Source organism: Garra rufa, chromosome 9, assembly GCF_049309525.1.
Source record: "Garra rufa chromosome 9, GarRuf1.0, whole genome shotgun sequence".
NCBI classification, from domain to species: domain Eukaryota; kingdom Metazoa; phylum Chordata; class Actinopteri; order Cypriniformes; family Cyprinidae; genus Garra; species Garra rufa.
In genome coordinates this window covers 29,033,854-29,056,160 of record NC_133369.1, presented here as the reverse complement: position 1 = coordinate 29,056,160, position 22,307 = coordinate 29,033,854, and the positions used below count along the sequence as shown (strand labels likewise).

Below are 22,307 nucleotides of genomic sequence, written 5' to 3'. Positions count from 1 at the left end.
TCTTTTCTGTGTCATTTCCCTCCTCTGTTCAATTTGGTTATGTGACTGTGTCTGTTAGTATGTGTCGAAGTGTAAGCAGTTGATATTATTTTTAACAACTAATCTTTTGATTATTTAGAAAGTTTTATTAAATAAGATTTTCACAGAATGATTTTGGCATGATAAAAGCACTACTGTTCTCATTTGCTGGGTCAAGTTTGCTTTTTATTTAGCATTTTCTGCAATTAAATTGGAGAAGATAATTTGAACATAGTAAAACATGTTAAACTAACTAAGAATAATGTATTCTTACAGGTTACTTGCAATTCTGACTTTATTTTTCAGAACTTTATAACTCGTAACTTTATAACTTTATAATTTGTATCTCACAGCTGGTGTTAAAGCTTTATCGGATTCCCTAAATATATTTCATTTAAAAAAAATGCATGCAAGGGGTTTAGTTTTTTTTTTTAGAAGTTTATGAATGTTGGGTGTTTCAGTTCTGCTGAGCTTTCTGTTAGTGAGCCTGATCATTTGCACTTTAGCAGCACAAAATAACTTTTTGCACGGAGACGAGGGGTCAAGAAACTGATTGAGATGCAGATGACTGATTTCTTTGAAACAAAGCAGCTGAGAGCCCTTTGACCTGGAATGCCTGACTGTTAAAAAACAATGACTAATGTAGACAATCTTCCCAACTAACACAACTGCAGACTGAATCACAGACCACAGAAAACAAGAAAAGAGAAAAACAAAGCTTCAGAGTCACTAGAGTTCATCAGTGCTGTGTTTGTGTTAGATAAATCCTGTCTATGAATATCAGCTTGAGTTGTGACTGTGATCTAGCTGCTCTGAAGAATACTCATGGGGGAGAAGCATATAGATCCTCTCACACGGTACACTGGACGTAGCAGCTCCATTCTGCTAAATGATGAGTTGGCCGAGGTTACATGCGTTCATTACTTACTGTTCACCTTTCACACATTTATCCAAAAACCACATGGGACATAAACAACCGAGTCCTTTCATGAGTTCATAATTAAATCATCACGCTGAATTTAGTTTTGTTTGTTTTGTTTTTCGAGAGCAGGATAGTCTTTGGTTTTAAATCACATACTTTCCAATGCCATTATTATTCGATGCAACAACATAGTTTGTTCAATAACACTTCATGGAGGAAATTCAGTAGAAAAAAAAAAAGTTCTGCACCTCAATTGTTCAATACTTAATTGTAAACTCATGAAACATGTTTAGTCCAACACTTGGCACTGATCTTGCCCTTATGAAAGCAGTGTTGTCAAAAGAAAAAGGCTTTTATCTAACTAATCCATTTTGGAGCATAATACCAAAGCATGGGAAGGGCTAAAGACATAGCAATCCAAAACAGTCAACTCTTTCTGAAGCTTGCCTCTTTTGGTTTTTCTTGTGTATATAAAAGTCAGCTAAAATGTATTTCTTGTAGCAATGTCAGTCATTATAGTTTGTGGTATTCAAAAGCTGCCCTATACTCTCCATTTCAAGACACAACCATTGGAAATAGGAAGTTTCTATTTTGATATAATGCATCAGCATTTTAATGACAACCAGACGTTACATCAGTGCCACTGGTCACCTTGGTTCATTGCTCACAGTTTACAATAATTCATTTGTCAGATGCATTATTCTGAGTAAGAATGAGAAAGGGCTTGGTGACAGGTGGTTCCGGTGCAGAGGTACAAACATACATATATTAAAATATAACAATAATAAAGAGAATAGACACAAAGTACCTATTTGTGGAAGAATCAACATTAAATTGGAGAATGTACGGAAGAGTATATGGAGGATGTCTGCATGAGCAGTGATCATACTGGGCTCTGTGCATACTAAAGCCATGTTTGTTTTCCCCAGCTGCAGGGGTGAATCAGACAGAGCTGAGCCAGAAGAAAGGGACAAGTTGGGACAAGAGGCTAAAGTTCATTGAATAGGTGGAATCAAATTGTGGGTGATAAGGCTTTTCTTACATTGTCACAGAAAAAAAAAAAAACATAATTACCTAAGGCTTTTCGACCGGAAAAAAGATTAGTTTAGAAAAAAGAACACGATCTTGTTGGGTTGTGTTGTGAGTTCAGAATAGAACTATTGAGGTTATGTTCATTATGTTAACCCTTTATAGGTGATACAAAAGAATGTCTTATCTTTTAAGATAAACGCTAGGCCATATAGACGTGGAAGGGCATTGTGATCAAACAAGCTGCAATCAGCAGTGGTTTAAAATGCATGCTGTTACAATGTGTTACATCATAAATGAGCTTACTAAACAAAATGACAATGAATACAATATAAGGGAAACTTTTTATATGCTATAATATAAAATGTACACTACTACTCACATAGCCTGCATTTATTTAATATTGTAAAATATTTTTACTATTTCAAATAACTGCTTTCTATTTCAATATATTTTAAAATGTAATTTAATTCAGTGATCAAAGAAAAAAAAATCAGCCTCATTACTCCAGTCTTGATGTCACATGATCCTTCTTTCTAATCACATAAACATTTTTATTATTATTCTTATTATTAAACACTTCAAAACTTTTTTTTTTAGGATTCTTTGATTAATAGAAAGATCCAAAGATCAGCAATTATCTGAAATAAAAAGCTTTTGTAAGCTTTTTGTTATACACAAAAGCTTGGAGTCATTTTTTTTTTTTTTTGCTGATTTGAGCAGCAAATCAGCATATTAGAATTATTTCTGAAGGATCATGTGACTGGAGTAATGATGCTAAAATGTCAGCTTTGAAATCACAAGAATAAATTACATTTTAAAATATATTCAAATAGAAAACAGCTATTTTAAATAGTAAAAATATTTTACAATTTTGCTGTTTTTGCTACTTTGGATCAAATAAATGCAGGCTTGGTGAACAGAAAAAACGTCTTTTAAAAACATTAAAAAACTTACTGTTCAAAAGCTTTTGACAGGTATGCATGTTTGCATTGTTGTTGTTACCACCACCTTTGCATTTGCTCATGTAAATGCTAATCCAAATATGTGAAATGCGCATCAGTAATGCCAACAGTTCTCTATTTAAATGCTAATAGGGTCATCCATGTTAACCCAGGACATTGCAGTAAAACGTAAACAACTATATATGTTGGCGCCTGCATTAATGTTCTTGTCACCTTCAGGCTCAATTGTCTCTTTAATCACGAAGGATTTGTCTTACAAGAACATTTACAATTGTTTGACTTTTTCAGTCGTCCGTCTGAGAATCACAGTTTCAATTTTCATCCGCGCAACCTGAGACCAAATAGGCTAATTAAATAAAATAGCGCAATCTTAAACTTTAAGATTGTTAGATGCGCGCTTTAAATTAAACACAATGCGTGTCATTAAAGGCAATGTTGCATTCTAGCTATTATTAAAATATAGTTTTTTGGAATGAAGTGGCCTATAATAAATAACACTGAATATGGGATGCAAAGTTGCTGTAGTTTCATAGCCAGAACGCACATCAGCAATTCCTGCGCACAACATGCAAGGCGATGTGCCCTTATTATTCTTAAAGGAAATAATATAAATTGCGCAATTTATCTCCAGCTGGTGCGGAAAGATGCGGACTTCGCACACTTGCTGTGGTCAGTGACGCGAGGGATGATGCGAGCCCTGAACAAAGGAGAAATCACGTGGCTGCGATTGTGAATGCAGCGGGTGCGTCCCGGGACTGTATAAAAGACCTGACATCCACACTCCCTCTACACGGAGAAAATTACACGGCTCAGGTAAGCAACACTCGCTCTTCACTCACAAAGTAGCCGTTAACTTCGTACTAAACAGGATTTGTTAGAAAGGTTTGTCTGTAAAAGTAAAACTATTGCCTTCTAAACTTGCAGTTAACGGTCACCGAGTTTAAATGCGTATTAGTGGGGGAAACCCCCCTGCAATACATACTCTTATCTTCAGATGCTGTGCATTTTAGATGGGACTTTTATATAATAATGTTTGGATTCAAATATTTTAGAAGTTGTGAATTACTTTAACAATTAAGTTTCCCATTTCCAAAGTTTGAAGGAGAAAAGATATATTTTCTTGCCAGTGCTTTAAGACATATTGATTTTTTCCTCTTTTGATCTTTCCTTAGGTGTACTTGTCTGCCCATCAAAATGAGGTCTCTTGTGGTGATCTTTGCTCTGGCCGTTTTTACTGGTATGTTAAAAAAATCTCATGGTTTAGTTTTTCTGCCTGTATGGAATATCAGTATATTAGTGCAACTATTACATAATTAATACAGGTCACTGGGAATTATCCAGCTTGCTCATTTGTGAACCTAAATTGGCATGAAGTTCACAATCTCTTAACACCCCTTGTAGGCTGCCAGGCTCGTAGCCTGTTCCAGGCTGATGCCCCTCAGCCCAGATGGGAGGAGATGGTGGACCGCTTCTGGGAGTATGTGTCCGAACTCAACACACATGCTGACGGTGTGGTGCAGAACATCAAGGGCTCCCAGCTCAGCAGAGAGCTTGAGTAAGTTCATCTGAAGGTCTATCTAGCACCAGCATACATGCTGCTGAAACATCATTCTGACCAGCTCTTTTTTATGCAGCACCCTGATTACTGACACCATGTCTGAGCTGAGCTCATACAGTGACACTCTTCAAACCCAGATGACTCCATACGCCTCTGACGCCGCTGGTCAGCTGAACAAAGATCTCCAGCTCTTGGCTGGCAAACTGCAAACTGACATGACCGACGCCAAGGAGCGCACCGGTCAGTACCTGCAAGAGCTGAAGACCATGATGGAGCAGAACGCCGATGACGTGAAGAACCGTGTCAACACCTACACCCGCAAACTGAAGAAACGCCTGAACAAGGACACAGAGGAGATCCGCAAGTAAGTCTGGATGCCATCTCAGGTGGATAAAGCTTTTTGAAATGTTTGAATATATTAATACTTTTCTCTTTCTTTTCTTCCAGCACCGTGGCGACCTACATGGGTGAGCTGCAGTCTCGTGCTTCTCAAAACGCTGAAGCCGTGAAGGACCGTTTCGAGCCCTACGTCAGCCAGGCCCAGGATGGTGCCAGCCAGAAATTGGGTGCCATTAGCGAGCTCATGAAGTCCCAGGCACAGGAGGTGAGCGAGCAGTTGGAAGTCCAGGCTGGAGCTCTGAAGGAGAAGCTGGAGCAGACAGCCGAGAACCTGCGCACATCCCTAGAGGGCCGCGTGGATGAGCTGACCAGCCTTCTCACCCCATACTCTGAGAAGATCCGTGAGCAGCTGCAGATCGTCATGGACAAGATCAAGGAGGCCTCAGCAGCTATTCCCACTCAAGTTTAAGAGCTTCACACTTATCTAGTGTTAACACCAAACAGAAACAAGAAGGGAGGTTTTGTATTACTGAAAAGTGCGTTTTTCATTCTGTGACAGGTCGGTAAGTGGTTAAGAACTGGACTCGACTGGACTAGCACTGTCCATTATTGGACAAAAGAATACTATGTACTCACCATGTTTACTTTCTCAGTATTAACCCACTGTCTTAGGATATACTTTCAATGTCTTTCATTAGCATACAGTAGAGCATTTTTAAATCAATCAACTTAACTGTTTTGGCAGTTATCTAAGAGTTTTTTTTAGTTAGTGGGGCCACCATGGCACCATTCGAAATAAACATGAAAAAAGTGCCTTCAGCTGCTGAGCTAAATAAGAATATATGCAAAGATGAGCTTTGTTAGCCACAAATCCACATTTAAATGCTTGTTTACTTTACACGTTTGTGCACTGCTGTATTTGAATTTGTTTTCAATAAATGTGCGTCCTACACTACATATTTGTCACTTGATTCTTGTCAAGAGGATTGCAAAGTACTTGTAAAAACATTTCTGTTCTCACCACACTCATGTTAACAATCCCACACATATACATGCATCTCCAGGTACAGTTCAAAAGTATAGGGTCGTAAGATGTATAACCAAAATACTGATAGTAAGAAATGTTTCTTGAGCACCAAATAAGCATATAAGAACAATAAAGACTGAAGTAATAACTGCTCAAAATTCAGCTTTGCCATCACATAAATAACACATTGAAATTTACTGAAACTTAGAAATATATAGTAAACTTATTAAATTATTTCACAAATATGACTGTTTTTACTGCCTTTGTAAACAAAATATTGCAGACCCCAAACATGTATTTGACAATATAATTGCTATACACATAAACACACAAGCAATGCACTGGTACATAGCATGGGTATTGTACCTGTTTCGCAGTGTATTTTTGTCTATAACCTGATTTTTCTTAATAACAGGCTAAGAGATCAGTCAGGCTGAAACATGCACTTTATACAACACAACTATTAATACAGGCCTGTAATAAAAAGTCAGGAAACAACACATACATACAAATGCCCTTGCGAAAAGCATTTAGCATTTAACGTAGTCTCGTATTTCCAGATTTTGTAGGTTTTACATGACTGATCCAATTCCGCATTAAACTTTCACTTCTATACACCCCCTTATTTCTCCTATTTCTAACGTCAGCTCACTGTCACGCATCTCTCTGTCTTCTTCAGCATTTTTAGTAAGACTTGTGTGGGCAAGACCCATCTACTGGTCACACCTTTCCTTCTCCAGGAACCTGAGATTTAAATCATTTCTCAATTCTGAAGTTCATGGAAAGGCCCGCTTATCTTGGGTTTTTAAATGTTTTCTGTCTTCTCTAGCAGAATTGTTAAAACAATAGATGCAAATTAAACCAACTTTGATTCTAATTTATTCGAATTTCTTTTGGAAATGGGTGTTCGTGTGGTCCAGGTAAAGCCAAATATGCCCACAAGGATAGTAAAAACATCAAATGTTTGGTCTTCTGGTCACATTTTTGATCACCACAATGAAAGCAGCCTATAAGTCATGCTAAACTCTTCTGTAAGGGTTGTATTTAAGGGCAGGTTTAGGGTTAGTGCATAAAATATACAGTTTGTGCAGTATAAAATCATTAAGTCTATGGAAAAACCCTAAAGTCCCCATAAAACATTAAAACTCAATGTGCGTGTGTGTTGACACAGGTAAAATAACTCATAACACTCTAAAGAAAAGGATAATAATCTCTGAAATGAACATACTTAAACTTGTTTAAAATGTTTAAGACTAAAATATATGGAATTCTGCAAACCTAACCAGAAGAAAGAATTTCATTGTTGTGTACAAGTCTAATCTGAAAACCTTTTTCATTACCTTTTAGATAAATCTCAGCCTTTTCTGATAAATTTTCCACCCTAAAGCTATTGCTTTTGCACAGAACTGTTCACTATCAGCTCCATGTTTCTCAACGTTGATTGTCTCATGATCAAAGAACCTGTTCTCAAAGCACTATCCCCTCTTTCTCTCTTTTCTGCTGCTTTGAATCTAAGGGAAGACATGTTGAGATCTGTTTCCAAATTCCATTTGCTTGCCTGCGGGACTGCTGCATAAGGAACATGCTGTGCCCCTGGTTATGTTCACTGTCTTTGTTTTTCCTTTTTAATCTCTGCTATCTTGTATTCACACTCACATCTGGATAAGCAACACACAAATGCACTGAGACTGCAAACAATGACTTGCACTACCAAACACTGTAAAAACATTATCATAATTTTAACGGTAAAAAGCATTAAAAACCTGTTATGTGGTTATGTTTGAGTCCCTTACTAGAGTAAAAAAGTGTTAGGTTATTTGCTGTGCCATTTTATTTATTTATTTTGTTTTGACCCAGTTGCTGGGTAGTTTTTATCCACTCTAAAAAATGCTGGGTCATTTTTTTAACCCAAATGCTGGGTTTAGCTTGATGGGTCAGGTGCTTGGTATACAGTACCAGTATATAGTTATCATCATTATTAATTTGATTGCAACGTTATATTGTCCTAAACTCTATTTTTCCACCGTGTACCACTTGCATAAACAACGCACCCCTAGGAGCTGTTTCGCGGGCTATTTTACGTGAGAGCTGGGAACTGGGAGTATATCGATCTAGTACGAGTTCACGGGTGGGAAGTCACGGGTTTGACTGCCTTTCCGGTGCACTTTTTCACGGGTAGAAGTTTGGAAAAACACGGGTAACGGGTTGCCTGGAACACCTGATTAACACGACGCAACGTCGCTGTTACATATAACAAAGTTTCGTTCGGTCCACTGAATACAATAGGAGCGCTATTTTGTTGCAGCTGTGGTCGTGTGTTGCAGATGTGTTTGACAGGTTGAAACTTAAATGTCTGAAAGGCAAGACGGTACGAGGTAAAGCTGTTTTTGATGTAACTTTTCATACATGAATATAAGATAAGTCATAAATATAAGTCATTTAATGAACTGGAACACCCTATGGAAAGCAGATTTCTTCCCACAGATTCCCATTGGGCTGATTATGTCACCTCCTAAAACTTTTAATGACTGTTTTTTTTTTAACTTAACTTTTTTAGAGTGCATTTTATTATTTAAAACAGGTTGACTGTCAAAAAACAACCTAGCAAATGGGTTATTGTATAAAACCCGAGAAACTGGGTTAAAATAACCCAGCATGTGTTCTGTCCAATATTTACCCAGTGATGGGTTGCCAAATAACCCAGAAATTGATGTTTTTAACCCAGAATTTAGTGTACATTTAATAAAATACTGTATCTAAAATATTGGAAAACAAACAAGTCATCTTATAATACAGTGAAGATGACATTCCCACAATTCTCTGTGCGACAATAACATTTGATGGTTTGTCAACCACAGCTGCCACAGTTTGATCTGTCTAGCAGTCAGAAGTACATTATACCAGTAGATGCCACCCTCTCTCTCTTCTGAATTTTCAGGTTTTTTTTTTAAATTTAGAAAAGATTTACAATTTCTTATAACCTACTTTTGTTATATGCCTGATTGCAAGTTCTTAATTTGTCCAAAGTCAGTTGAACTAAAATAAAAAAAACAATACATAAATATATAAAAAACAATATTACATAAAAACAAATAAAATATAAAATTAACTTAAATTCTCAGATTTGTATTTGTATATAAAGAGATATAAAGACAAAGAAAGAAAGAAAGACGATTACACAATCAGGTGTTATTGAGCGTAACTCCTAAAAACATCTGATGTAATTCTGGTTACTCCCCCTGTTCCAAGAAGAAAGAGTCCATTTCGTCATTATAGATTGATGGATCTCCTGGTTAGCTTGACATACCACAACATTCAATGGTCCTTTTTAATAGAAAAATGTGTCCTGATCTGTAGCTTCAGCTTTTAAGCATGCAGGTGTCTGGCAGAAAATAACAAAACAATCTGCGAACTATTTAGAACATAACCGAAAGCCCAGGCCTTTCCTGTTCCTGACTGTTAAGATGAAAATGTCTCTTTCATATTTCAGACACACCTTTTGTAAAGTTTGCAGATTAAATGGCGTTTTTGTTTTGAGAATCTAAACTGGCAAGCAAAACCATACTTTTTACAAATTCAAAATGTTCTTAAACTAAGAATTACTAGCTCTGACAGACCTTTTGTTTGAAAGGTCAAACAAAGAACCTGAGATGCACAGCAGGCCAGCGACTAGACAAGCTGATGAGCCCGTCTATTCTCACATTAAATCAAAGACTATGGGCCGTTGATTAAATATGCAAAACTGAAAGAAAAAGAGGTGGCAAATTATGCATGCATGAAAAGGAAATCTGTAAGTGTTCGCAAGACTTCATCAATAAAAAGTGCTACAAAGACTGCAGTTAACTGACAAAAGAAACACTTCAAGCCCCCACCAGCACAGACTGTGAGTGATCAGATGTGAGCAGAGGTAACTACAGATCACTGCCTCTCGGCGTGATCCCACATAAACATCATGTCCTCATTTGCACGGAGCCTCACTTCCCCTCTTTTGAGTCTAGACGCTTTCAACACTTTTGTATGTTGTCAGCTTTTCGCTGTCAGCATTTCCTATCACAATCGTCTTTTAATAGATGAAGAAAGCGTGTTATTCCGCAAAAAAAAGTGTTATTCCAAAAAGTTGGGGAAAAAATCAATAAAAGGGCAAAGAAATCTTCCTGACCTAAAAAAAAAAAAAAAACAGGTCATTGGCCAATACCAAGAGCAAACTGGTGAGATTGTGTGTGTGGGTGTGTGCGTGTCACACACAGGCAATTCTGTGACAGATTTAACATCAGTGGTGACGAGATTGTAAATCTTGGCCTTTCTGATCTGATTTCAACATTTAAGAATTTAAATTATATAATTGTAATAAATACTAATAGTGAATTCAATAATTATACACTACTATTGAAAAGTTTGTGGTCAGTAATATATATTACTGTTTTAAAGAAGTCATTTAATTAAAACATACAGTATTTTAATCTTGGAAGAACAAAAATTAACTACCTTTCCAGACTTGAAGCATCATAAAAATGTACTTCATTAATAAATAATATCATATAATTTAAATGGTGATGTGTTTGGATCTTTGAGCAGAGTATAAGTCAGTCAAATACACAGCACTGAACATGCTTTAATTTATAATGCTATTAAGAAGGCATAACAAAGGGTCAATAAAAGGTTAAGAGATCTAATCATCTTGCTGACCGAAAATCCAAAGGTGGTCTTATTGCACCAGATCAGCAGTTACCGACCTCCTGCATCATTGTCATGTTTGTAGACAGCAGCAGGAATGAGGCTAAGGTTATGAAACTGAACTGATATATAAACAACGTTCATTTACTCTAGTTCAAATCCAGTCTCTCTATCTCATATGATGTGGCTTAAAGGTTAAAGAGCTGTCCAGTAAATCAGCGCCTCCGGATTGACTCACTGTGTTGTGAAAACCACAAATAAACTGTTTCAAATTGAGGACAAACAACTAAAGATTAGATTTGCAGATATATGCAGACATCTAGTATGGACAGTGATCACATACTACCTTTATTAGGAAAAAAATCCTCTTTAGTTTTATGGTACGGATGAGTGAACAGCATCACATGCACTCTGGTTGCATAAATGCCCAAATGTTGGCATTTTACTAATTTCCTCTCTTTCTTCATCTGATATCAAGCCCTAGACACAAAATGGTGTTCGATTAGAGGTTCCTCCAATCACTACTTCCAGTTTCAGCAGTGTTTACACAGAGCAGCGTAATGCGATCATTATTGAACACTTTGAATTAATAGTAATGAAACTGATATTAAAGAAACTGGAACTAATATTTTAGATCCTTTTTTTCACATCCTGAATATTCAATAAGGAACAGCTTTACATTGATTTGACTTTTAGAATAGCTTTGAAAATGTGTGTGTTGAGAAAAGCACGTAAGCAATTGTAAAATCCCTGATAATGAATGAACGTTGTACCATCCAGGGCATCAGGGTACCAGATAAAGAAAATGCCCACTGTTTTGTAACATTGTTTCATTTGTGACTGTTATTGTTGTTTCAAAGGTCACTGAACTCATTAATAGCCTATATATATTTTTTTTAGGAATAATTAAATGGAATCTCTGGCAGTACAGCTGTTGTGGCACTTACTTTGAAAAGATGTTCACTATAGCCATGTGTGACATGGCAAAACATAGAAAGAAGATCAACAGAGAGATGAGGGAACAGAGAGTGATCGCAGGAGGTCTTGATAGGTCAGAGGTGGTGTTATCACACTACGTCAGCTCAGCACCGCTATAAAGGGCCAAGCCATCTGTGGGGCATTACAATCTCAAACCAATTCTCTTGAGGACTGCAAGAAAGGTATGACAGCTTACATTTATTCCTGTGGTGATAACTTTCCAAACTTATAAACAAAGTACGCAGCGAGCTTTATGCTGAAACAATAGCATAAACGTTCACGTCTTACGTTCAGTAAGTAAATACGCAGCATATTGGCGACATCTAGGCGTCGTTGTTTGCCATAGGCAAACTCAGCAGGTTTTTATTATTCCAGCTAGTCGATTAAAAGCAGCATTTAACATTTAAAAACAGTAGTTTAGAAAACAGAAGAGCAAAAATGGAAATATAAAAAAAAATGTACGTTTACGTTTAGTTGTTTATTTTTATTAGCATTACTGAAGCGAACGTCTTAAACACATATTTATCATATGTAACTAAACGTCTTGTTAAAACAGAACATTAAAATATTTAACAACCAGTTAGCCACGAAGTTCCTAATAGAAAACAAACTATTCTAGACACTCGGGATGTGACGTTTGGCTTATATTTGCTACGTAGTCATCAAATAATTTTACCCTAAATCGGTCGAAATGACTATTGCTGATTTTCTAATCGCGTTTTATTCTCTCTGTGTTTTAGGAAAGACTGCAAAGATGAAACTGTACCTGGCTGCAGCCGTGCTGATGCTTGTACTTGCTGTACACACAGGTAAAATTATCCCTGACGCTTCTACAGTATACAACTCGTAGTCGATTTACATTTCATATAAACATAGATAAGATTTAGGCATTTACAATGTGTGGCTTACATTTAAACAGAGGCCCAGGATGAGGGCACACTGGAGCAGCAGTTCGCCAAATTTCAGACCCAGGTGAAGGAGATTGCAGATGACCTGACAACGAAGACCAAGACTACCTTCGAACAGATTGAACAGAGCGAGTTTGCTGTTAAGACCAAGTAAGATGATCTAACCTTTTTGAAGTTTCAGAAAAAAATGTTATTTTTATATTTATAAAATGTTTTATTAGGACGTTCATGTTGTTTTCTGTCACTGACATAGAAGCTGATATAATTTCTAATTGTCAGTTTGCTTTTTACTAATATGAATGTCTTTTTGTCTTGATAGGAACTGGTTTACTGAGCAGTTTGAGAAGGTGAAGCAGAAGCTGTCTGAAACCTTCAATTAAAGTGAAAACCAATGACCTTATACCCCTCATCCCTGCAATCACGCAATTACTATGTGATATGTGATACCACCCCCACCCCGTTGTGCCAACTGGTGCATTTGTTACAGTTCAGTACATCTTCAAAAACTGTGATGATCTGATTGTCATTTGTGTAATCTGTCTAATAGTTTACAATTTTGTGGGATGCTGATAAATACTGTGGTGGAAGATGTAAAATCTAAATATGCATTCAGAATTTTTTCAAAAGAATAAACTGTGAAAAAAACTGAACCAATTTGTTTTTGCATCATTTGCTGGACTGATCATTTAAAATTTAACAACTGTATATTGAATTATTTTGAATATAAATCATTTGAATTTATATATGTATTATTTGTATCAATCTACATAACTACAATATGCTTCATGAAATCATTTAAGTCAATTTTGGTAGTTTAGGTTTTTTTCTAAAAGAAATAGCAAATAAAAAACAATATCCAGGCTTAAGGCAAACACTTAAAAGAATAAACGTAATAATGAATAAAAGATAAATCAATATATAAATGTACACACCACTAAATAAAGTGAAATGCAAATCATAGGTCAAAGGGCTTTTAACATCAGGCCACATGAGGTTAAAGTCACTGTTTGTCCTCAGTTAATGATCAGTACATTCCCATCATTAATATCAATCAATCCAGTTCAGCAGTCAAGTGTACCCTTTTTTTCCTTGAATTACATCCCACTATTGAATTTGTCTGGCCTACATGCAACAAATGTAAATTTGTTTTTCTGTTCAGTTCCTTAGTGGGGCAGGGTTGAAACATTCTCCATTTGGGCTAACAGTCACTGATAGAGAAAAAAAAAAAAGCGACTGGTAAAAGGAATCATTCTTTTAAAAGTTTGGGATCAGCAAGGTTTTTAATATTTTTTAATAAAGTATCTTCTGCTCATCCAAGTGTTTATTTGATCAAAAATAAATAATTAATAATATTGTGAAATATTATATTATTTAAAATAACATTTTTATATTTCAATATACAGTACAATAAAATCTAATTATTACTGTGATCAAAGTTGAATTTTCAGCATCATTACTCCATTATACAGTGTCACATGATCCTTAGAAAATCATTGTAATAATACTGATTTATTATTATCTAATATACTTAATATTATTTTGGAACATGTGACACATTTTTCTGAATTCTTTGATGGATAAAAAGTTAAAATAACAGCATTTATTTCAAATAGAAATCTTTTCTAACAATATACACTTCTGTTCAAAAGTTTAGGGTCAGTAAATTTTTTGTTCTTCCTTTTTTATAAAGAAATGAATACCTTTATTTAGCAAGAGTGTGTCTGAATTGATAAAAAAAGTGTTAGAAATTATTTTTTTATTTTGAATACATGCTGTTCTTTTTAACTTTTTATTCATCAAAAAATCCTAAATAAAAAGTATCACATGTTCCAAAACACATTTGGCAGCACAACTGTTTCCAACATAAATAATTCTAATAATAAATAAGCATATTAGAATGATTTCTGAAGGATCATGAGCCACTTAAAACTGGAGTAGTGGCTGATGAAAATTCAGCTTCACATCACAGGAATAAATTCTATTTTAATGTATATAAAAATAGAAACCATTATTTTATATTGTAATAAAAATTGTACAATATTAGTTTTTTTTCTGTATTTTTGATCAAATAAATGCCTTCTTTAAAGAGACTTCTTAAAACAAAATGACAAGTCTTACTGATCCCAAACGTTTGAACGGTAGTGTATATATAGTTGCCTTTGGAGTGTAGATGTATAGTCGTCATTAATAAAGGCAAAGCCATATGGCTCAGGGCCATATAGAGCCCTAACCCCACCTTCATCAAGTGGACACTGCACAAAGAAAAAAAATGGCCAAAACTACTGCTGAAATACAGAATTGTGATTTTTTTTTTCCCTCTAACATTTCTTATTTATATATTTATTTCATTTAGTTTATATCCCAAGCTTTAAACTGGGTTGTTTTCGCTCTTTATCTAAGTAAACAGCAGGCAGTGCCTGTTTAGAAATGATGTGTGACCTGTTTCTCAGAATGTCAATTGACTCAAATACAGCATTACTGCAACACGATATCATTCTTCACAGAATACACTGAACCAGACAAGCTCATCTCAGAAAAACAAGAGTGAGAATCCTGCTGATAGTTCTTCTGAAGAAAAAAAACTACATTTACTTCTACTGCGTTAACTCTAAAGGTACATATTTACTATATATGTTTGAGTTTAACTTGTTACCACCAGACTGTAATAATGCACATGTAAGCAATTCCAGATCTATCGTCACCATTAGCTAATTCAATTGATTATTCTTCCAGATGTCCAGATTGATTTTCTTTGTTCTGGTTGTGACATTGCAAGGTCTGGCTTTACACATGCACGTATATATTTTTATGTTTTATAATTGTCAAGCAACTTCTTTTTAAATCTTTACATCTATGGTCTTTTAGTGTGTTTGACATCATCCAACCCGTTGCCCACATCTGCTCCAGACGATGCTGGATATCTTGAAAGAGCAAAGCAAGCGTACAGGTACTGCTAAAAGATGCATTTATCGTGAACATGTTGTTCTACATTTTGTTCTACCTCTGTGTTTGTCTGTGTGTTTGTTACAGGGACACAAAGGCTAAAGTTCTAAATGTTGGCAGCACAGTGGCTGGTTTTGCTGGCATGTACTATGAGGAACATCTCAAACCTGTAACAGACCCTTATGTGGAGTGGGCAAAAGACCGTGCAAGTTCCCTGTGGGAGAGAGTGAAAAACAGAGTGCATACTTTCAGATCAACCCAAGATGAATAAGAAGAGCAATTCTTCAGGGAACAATCCCAGTGTTCCTCACAGAAGCTGTCAGGATTAGATTGTAGATTATAATATTATAAATTATACCTCCAATGTCATACAGTTGTAATAATGCACAACTAAAGATAAAGTACAAATATCTTTCTGTATGTTTCCTTTTAACACCAAATGAATAAACATGAATAATGTCACAAAAATGCATTGTGGAATCTTTTCATGAGAAATGCATGAGTGGATGGACAGAAGTAAACAGAAAAAAAGTTAAGGAAAAGACAAAAATAAAAGATGGAAAATGAATGAACGGAAGCAATAAATATTTGCCCAATAACTGAATCAAATGAATATTATGAAAAAAAGGAACTAAAAGGGTCCGCAGGTTGTAGATTAGACACGTTATGTTCCAAAGTGGAAAGTTCACTAGGGTCTGCTTCTGTCAATTTGGCATGTGGAAAGTTTTTCACAACCTTTGGACAGCCTTTGCGTAACCCGCAATAGTTTATGTGCATTAAAGTCAGGAATATTGATTCTGGCAGTCAAAAATGAAACGGCTATCTGATCACAATCAGTGAATTTAGTGCTGAATCAGTTAAAAAAGGTTTTATCTTTATTTGAATGTATTCTATATTTGAATGCATTCTATAAGTGTAAGCCAACTAAATATTATTTTTGAACAATATGTTTTGTGAAAATTGCAAATAAATTTGAATTGAATTGGCTATTCTATCTATTAGTAGGTAGTTAATAAAAAAGTGAATTACACTCCTAAAAATAAAGTTTCCAAATGGGTGTTTTTGCAGCGATGCCATAGAATAACCATTTTTGGTTCCCCAAAGCACCTTTCAGTGAACAATTCCTAAAACAACCACTTTGAAGAACATCTAAAGAACTTTTTTCGACTATAAAGAACCTTTTCTGCATTTGAAAGGTTTCATGGATATTCAAGTGTAGCTTCCAATATTTAAATAATTTGTTTTGTTCAGTACGGTAACAATATTATATAAGCCAATTCTACAGCCAAAACCGATTCTTATGCATATACATCAACATATACTATGCTTTTATATTGTATGATGTGGAATATTATATTTGAGGGTCTTGTTTTGTCTTAATGCATATTTAATGTTCTAACGAAAACGGAGGGCACTTGAATATCCCCGATTGGTGATTTCATAAGTATCCTCTCATGCCTTATTAATACACACAAAGGGAACAGTGGACTTTGGGCAAACCATGGTGTACATGTTTGTGCTGTAGGAACAGTAGGTCCACCCGCGTGGGTGTGTGTGTGTGTGTGTATGCATGCAGCAAGAATGTGTGATTGATTTAAAGTTATTGAGTGTGTGTGTGTGATGACGTTTATTTGGTCAAGCAGTCAGGCAGATATAGGGATGGCCGGTAGACAATATAACCGCAGACACAGCCACAGCAGTTGACTCCAGTCCGTTATTTCTCACTACAGGAATCTCACTAGCACAAGGTAAAGCGAGTCTTCACCATTTTGCTCTTATATATGCATGCATTAACATTTAATGATAAAATACTTATGATGCATTACTACTTTAAAAAGAATTGAAATGCATTATCTATTTTTGCAAATGCAAAACGCTGTATTAAAACTACTACGTTAAGAACTGTCATGACAGTTGAATCTTTGGTTAAAAATGGTGAAATTTACATTCACTGACCTGTTCAGCAAGCATATCATGTCTAAATTTCTGTCTTCTTCCCTAGATGAAGCTGACATTCGCTCTCATCCTTGCACTCCAAGGTAAAAACTTGTTCTTGAAAATTTGTTTCTCTGGTGCAGAGAAAAAATAATAAGACATATTAGAACAGAAGGCCTGAGGCCTGTTTATCTCAGTTAGCTCATCAGGCAAGATTATGACTGGTCCAAACTATCCTTTTTCACACGTCTCAATGAAAAACAAGACTTCATACACATAGTAACTAGGAACTCTTTAAGAAATGCTGTTTAAGGTGGGCAAATGGCTGCTTATATATCATTCTCAAGTTCTTTTCTTCCTTTTGTAGTGTCGGTGTGTGTGTGGGCAGAGGTCCCCGACCCTGACAAGGAGTTAGTAGAGAAATATGAGGGTCTGAAGGCAGTTTTCCTAAAGAGGCTCGTCAACGCTTGGGAAAATCTCAAACAAGCCCTTCAACCACTAGCAGAGGGCTCACCAACAGGAGATCAAGCCAAGGAGATTATTGAAGAATTGAGGAAAAGCCCAAGAGTGGAAAGTGCCATGAAAATTCTCGGGTGAGAGCTGCCTCTAACTAGTAATCTTACTGATTCCATATCATCCTAACAACATTCATTCCAGTTATTCTGTGTGAGTAAACCTATTTTGTGTGCTTCTTCCAGCGCTCTGGTCTCTGAGCTCGACCCCATTGTAGATAAAGGTCGCATGGGTCTTCTTGGTGTTTACGGCCACTATCTGCGACCCTACGTTGGTGAACACCTAGACAAAGCAATTACCAACATCAAGCCAGTGCTGGATACTGTCCTGCCTACTGAAAATTAGAGTCTGCAGCTCGTCAACCACTGACTCCTTCAACCCAGCAAACATGTATTTTCATTGCTTCAATAATGGATCCAAATCTGAAACGATCTGACAGCTGTGTGCGAAACAGTCATTTTGTCAGTGCGTTTTTTCATGTATATACTGTGTATTTGATACTGTTCTGTTCAGTGCAGGAAAAAAATAACATCTGGTCCAGCATTAATAGAGTATGAAGTATGTGATTTTGTGCGCCTCATAAAGAAACAACAAGACTCATTCCAAATAAAAACCTCTGGAAAACGCAAGCCTGACTTTTGAGTGTGATTAACTAGAATGTATACTGTAGCATAAGAAAAACTAAAACATGGGTAGATTTATTTTAACATAACATAAGGGATTTGTTTAAACAGCATTATTATTAGAGGTTTATTTCAGAAGGTCAGTGTTCACACGCGCAGTGCACTCTTGTGTAATCATGATCAAGGATGAGCTCCACAGTCTCTCTCTAGTCTGACATGAACAAAAGAATTACATTAACGTACATATTCACAAATCTGAACACAAATGCAAATATGTTTAAGAAATGTTTAATTCAACTTAATAGAAATCAAAGAATATGCTTTCTCACTGAAAAAAAGAAATAGCTTCTCTTACAACTTTCATCTTTAGTTATTTGGATCGGTTCATACAAAATTTAGCTTCTGTAATACTGTAATAAAGTGTTATAGTTGAAGTTTAGGAGCAAAAAAAGTTTTGCTTTGTTTGACAGTGTGAAAAAAAAAACAAATACTAATATTACTACTAATAATAAGACAAGTATAGTTATTATGTTTGCTCATAATTTGCGAACATCCCCCTGATAATGATCCTTAAAGAGAAAGTTCACCCCAAAATGAAAATTCTGTTATTAATTACTCACCTTTATGTCGTTCCAAACCCGTAAGACCTTTGTTTATCTTCGCAACACAAATTAAGATTTTTTTTTGATGAAATCCGAGAGCTTTCTGACCCTGCATTAACAGCAATACAACTACCACATTTAAGGCCCAGAAAGGTAGTAAGGATCTTTTAGTTAACATCTTTAAAATAGTCCATGTGACATCAGTGGTTCAACCATGATTTTACGAAGCTACAAAATACTCTTTGTGTGCAAAGAAAACCAAAATAATGACTTTATTCAACAATTTCTCCTCTTCCATGTCAACTGATGTTCTGGCATGGATCATCCATCTCTCTAATTAGTTCACTGTCTGTATATTCTGGTTGAAATAAGTAAGGATGGGCAAAAATTGCAAATCATCTTCTATCAAAATCTTGATACATGTTTACTTTTCGGTGTTCTGACAAATAATGCTACATATCAGATTACGCTACCAACACTATATTTTTATTACTGTAAGGTTAGGTTTAGGGCTGGGGTAGGTGTACGTGACGGGGGGTAGCACAAATTGTCGGAACACCGGCCATAACAAGCTTTGAAGCACAGAATTGGACTTAGAATGTGGAATCCTTGGGCACAGAACCCTTGAGTAAATAAAACATGACTCATGATGAAAGGGCTGAAAGATGAGAGATCGAAAAACAAGCTAAAATAGTATGCTTGCGTTTGTGTTTTTACATCACATTTGCTTTTGTTCATACTATTGGGTAGGTTTAGGTGTAGTGCAGAGGTATGGTATTTTAAAACGTCACGGAGCATTAGAGTTATAGCGCCACTCTACAGATATTTCAAGTCAGAACAGCGGTGACACATACAAAACCAACGTCACATAAAATTTGGTTAAAACAGTTGCTGCCGTAAACTTACAATAAATTAGATTGTGTTTTAATAACGTCTACTCCTACACCTACCCCAACCCTAAACCTACCTCCTAAAATAATGCAAAAACAGTAATTACTGTAGAGCACATATGTATACCATCTAGCTTTTACCATAAAACATACCATATGTACGTTTATCTGTTCTGGGGGAAAAAACACTCGTTTAGTGCCACTTTTGGTTGGAAACTGCAGTGATATGTACACTCTTAAAAATAAAGGTGCTTTAAAAGGTTCTTCACAGTGATGCCATAAAAAAAACATTTTTGGTTCCACAAAGAACCATTCAGTCAAAGGTTCTTTAAATTACCATCTCTTTCTTACCTTTTTATAATCTGAAGAACCTTTTGTGAAACAGAAAGGTCCTTCAGATGTTAAAAGGTTTTTATGGAACCATTTAGACAAAAGCTTCTTCTATGGCATCGTGAAGCACCTTTATTTTTAAGAGTGTACTTATTGGTACGTATATTTGCGTCTCGCGAAAACGTTTCTACAAGTTCGTTTTCGCCATGAGACTAGGTTGATTTTAACAATGTCCTTACTACCTTTCTGAGCCTTGAACATGTCAGTTGCATGCTGTCTATGCAGGGTCAGAAATCTCTCGGATTTCATCAAAAATATTTTAGTTAGTGTTTGATGAACAAAGATGAACAAAGGTCTTATGGGTTTGGAACAACATGAGGTAACTTCCAAATCCTGCATTTGATATACCTATACAATGATGCTGCAAATCCAGCAGCTTATTGAGGAAAGGTATACTATTACTGATGATGGGACATGATTTCATAATAGAAGAAAAAAATCCATAGCCTTATTTAAGTTTTAAAATGCCAGAAACTTGAGCAAGTAAGCAACCACCCAGACACCCATGCAAGTCATTACAGATTGTTTCAAAGAACATTCACAGTGATAAACAAGTAAACAACATTAATGATTCAAAAGTCATTCATTTTATAACAAATTAAAATTTAGCTGTAAAGCAGCCAATAGTGCCATTATTCAGCCCAAGTGAGTTCAGTGTTGATCCAGTTCAGTTTAATAACTGCACAAAGTTCATCAATTATAAAATGAATTTGATTAAGCCACAAAGCAGCCCTACAAAAAGCAACAGTGTCATCATCCAGCTCAATTCAGTTCAAGTTTTGCTTTAATTTAATAGTGTCAGTGCAGTCAAATGATACTGAATTGAATTTTAAGTGTTTTAACCTCAACTAAGAAAGCTGAAGGCAACCATAAAAAAGAGCACCCAAGCAGTTTAGTGTCTAACTGACTGACTTAAGCTCTGCCTATGATTTTTAACGAAATAATGCCCTCAAGTGTGCAAAAAGATTGTGTATTGCGTAACACATCTCTCTTATAGCCTACACAAACTATAATATATACAGCACATACAGTCAAACCAAAAAATTATATAATTTTGATATGTTTTTTTACTAGTGGGTGAAGGACACTATAGTTCATTTGTGACCCTGGACCACAAAACCAGTCATAAGGTTAAATTTGACAAAACGTCTCAGGTTACGTAGGTAACCCTAGTTCCCTGAGGACAGGGAACAAGACGCTGCGTCCTGGTTAGGACACTTTGGGAACTGCTCTCAGCGTGACCGGTTCTGAAGCTCTTATAAAACAACGACAATGAACTTGACATTGACCGGCGCCAGCCCATGACGTCATTAACAAGGCGCCTACTAGTATAAAGGGGCGCTTGTGAATACATCAACCATCTTTTTGTCTGATGGAGACGTAAGTGGGGCCCGAGGCATGGCTACGAGACGCAGCGTCTCGTTCCCTGTCCTCAGGGAACTAGGGTTACCTACGTAACCTGAGACGTTCCCTTCCGGAGGGAACTCTACGCTGCGTCCTGGTTAGGACACTTTGGGAACGATATACCAACACCGCCATGCTGAGGAGTAAGTGAACAACTGACTGATTGAGGAGTCAAGAAGGAACATCACTCCCCACTACCGGCGAAATCGCTCGGGCCGACGTCACAGCTGGCTCGGCCACCCAAGCACGGAACTCCAAGGAGTGGAGGCCTGATACTTCTAAGCGAGAGTAGGCCTACCTACACTCACCGCTAGTAGTGAAGCTTACCCTTAAGCCTTCACACTAGACGGGGGTTCTGAGGAGCGGAGGCTCTAAAGAGACTCTCTAAACGAGAGAAAGCCTAGCAACACTCTGTGCTTGCGGGGAACTCTGGGAGTGGAGGTCGGAGACCTAACTACACAACACTGGAGGTGATCCATGAGGCTCCAGGAGCCTAAGCAATAGAACCACTTAAGTGGAGTTCTCAGGAGAGTGGAGGCTTCTGCAAGAAGACTCTCTAGATGAGAGGAAGCCTAGCGACACTCGATCC

At 36.4% G+C, this 22,307-nt stretch overlaps 5 protein-coding genes across 5 annotated transcripts in view; all 5 read left to right on the top strand.

Moving 5' to 3' along the window:
* Positions 1 to 1,942, top strand: part of LOC141343211 (zinc finger protein ZFAT-like) — a 9,927-nt gene extending 7,985 nt beyond the window's left edge. Inside the window, exon 7 of the mRNA XM_073847812.1 lies at positions 1,870 to 1,942. Within this exon, the coding sequence (XP_073703913.1) occupies positions 1,870 to 1,942 (73 nt within the window). The remainder of the gene's footprint in view (positions 1 to 1,869) is intronic.
* Positions 1,943 to 3,670: 1,728 nt separating this feature from the next.
* apoeb (apolipoprotein Eb) lies at positions 3,671 to 5,786 on the top strand. Its single transcript, XM_073847029.1, has 5 exons — positions 3,671 to 3,747; positions 4,107 to 4,171; positions 4,336 to 4,489; positions 4,569 to 4,856; positions 4,940 to 5,786. Exons 2-5 carry the CDS (start codon positions 4,129 to 4,131, stop codon positions 5,298 to 5,300), a joined length of 846 nt encoding a protein of 281 aa, XP_073703130.1. The 5' UTR covers positions 3,671 to 3,747; positions 4,107 to 4,128; the 3' UTR covers positions 5,301 to 5,786.
* A 5,825-nt stretch (positions 5,787 to 11,611) lies between these two features.
* Positions 11,612 to 13,068, top strand: apoc1 (apolipoprotein C-I). The gene is made up of 4 exons (XM_073847630.1): positions 11,612 to 11,692; positions 12,251 to 12,319; positions 12,430 to 12,568; positions 12,738 to 13,068. The coding sequence occupies exons 2-4, from the start codon at positions 12,265 to 12,267 to the stop codon at positions 12,796 to 12,798; spliced, it is 255 nt and encodes an 84-aa protein (XP_073703731.1). The 5' UTR covers positions 11,612 to 11,692; positions 12,251 to 12,264; the 3' UTR covers positions 12,799 to 13,068.
* Positions 13,069 to 14,929: 1,861 nt separating this feature from the next.
* apoc4 (apolipoprotein C-IV) lies at positions 14,930 to 15,829 on the top strand. The gene is made up of 4 exons (XM_073847030.1): positions 14,930 to 15,032; positions 15,152 to 15,194; positions 15,284 to 15,365; positions 15,449 to 15,829. Exons 2-4 carry the CDS (start codon positions 15,152 to 15,154, stop codon positions 15,630 to 15,632), a joined length of 309 nt encoding a protein of 102 aa, XP_073703131.1. The 5' UTR covers positions 14,930 to 15,032; the 3' UTR covers positions 15,633 to 15,829.
* A 1,159-nt stretch (positions 15,830 to 16,988) lies between these two features.
* On the top strand, positions 16,989 to 18,438 carry apoa2 (apolipoprotein A-II). The gene is made up of 4 exons (XM_073847482.1): positions 16,989 to 17,109; positions 17,364 to 17,400; positions 17,664 to 17,889; positions 17,995 to 18,438. The coding sequence occupies exons 2-4, from the start codon at positions 17,364 to 17,366 to the stop codon at positions 18,152 to 18,154; spliced, it is 423 nt and encodes a 140-aa protein (XP_073703583.1). The 5' UTR covers positions 16,989 to 17,109; the 3' UTR covers positions 18,155 to 18,438.
* The last annotated feature ends 3,869 nt before the right edge of the window (positions 18,439 to 22,307 follow it).

Coding starts and splice junctions, on each gene's coding strand:
- apoeb (XM_073847029.1), top strand. CDS start 4,129: ATGAGGTCTCTTGTGGTGATCTTTGCTCTGGCCGTTTTTACTG. Junction 4,172..4,335: donor TGCTCTGGCCGTTTTTACTG/GTATGTTAAAAA, acceptor CACCCCTTGTAG/GCTGCCAGGCTCGTAGCCTG. Junction 4,857..4,939: donor GACACAGAGGAGATCCGCAA/GTAAGTCTGGAT, acceptor CTTTTCTTCCAG/CACCGTGGCGACCTACATGG.
- apoc1 (XM_073847630.1), top strand. CDS start 12,265: ATGAAACTGTACCTGGCTGCAGCCGTGCTGATGCTTGTACTTGCTGTA. Junction 12,320..12,429: donor TGTACTTGCTGTACACACAG/GTAAAATTATCC, acceptor ACATTTAAACAG/AGGCCCAGGATGAGGGCACA. Junction 12,569..12,737: donor GAGTTTGCTGTTAAGACCAA/GTAAGATGATCT, acceptor TTGTCTTGATAG/GAACTGGTTTACTGAGCAGT.
- apoc4 (XM_073847030.1), top strand. CDS start 15,152: ATGTCCAGATTGATTTTCTTTGTTCTGGTTGTGACATTGCAAG. Junction 15,195..15,283: donor TCTGGTTGTGACATTGCAAG/GTCTGGCTTTAC, acceptor ATGGTCTTTTAG/TGTGTTTGACATCATCCAAC. Junction 15,366..15,448: donor AGAGCAAAGCAAGCGTACAG/GTACTGCTAAAA, acceptor TGTTTGTTACAG/GGACACAAAGGCTAAAGTTC.
- apoa2 (XM_073847482.1), top strand. CDS start 17,364: ATGAAGCTGACATTCGCTCTCATCCTTGCACTCCAAG. Junction 17,401..17,663: donor TCTCATCCTTGCACTCCAAG/GTAAAAACTTGT, acceptor TTCCTTTTGTAG/TGTCGGTGTGTGTGTGGGCA. Junction 17,890..17,994: donor AGTGCCATGAAAATTCTCGG/GTGAGAGCTGCC, acceptor TGCTTCTTCCAG/CGCTCTGGTCTCTGAGCTCG.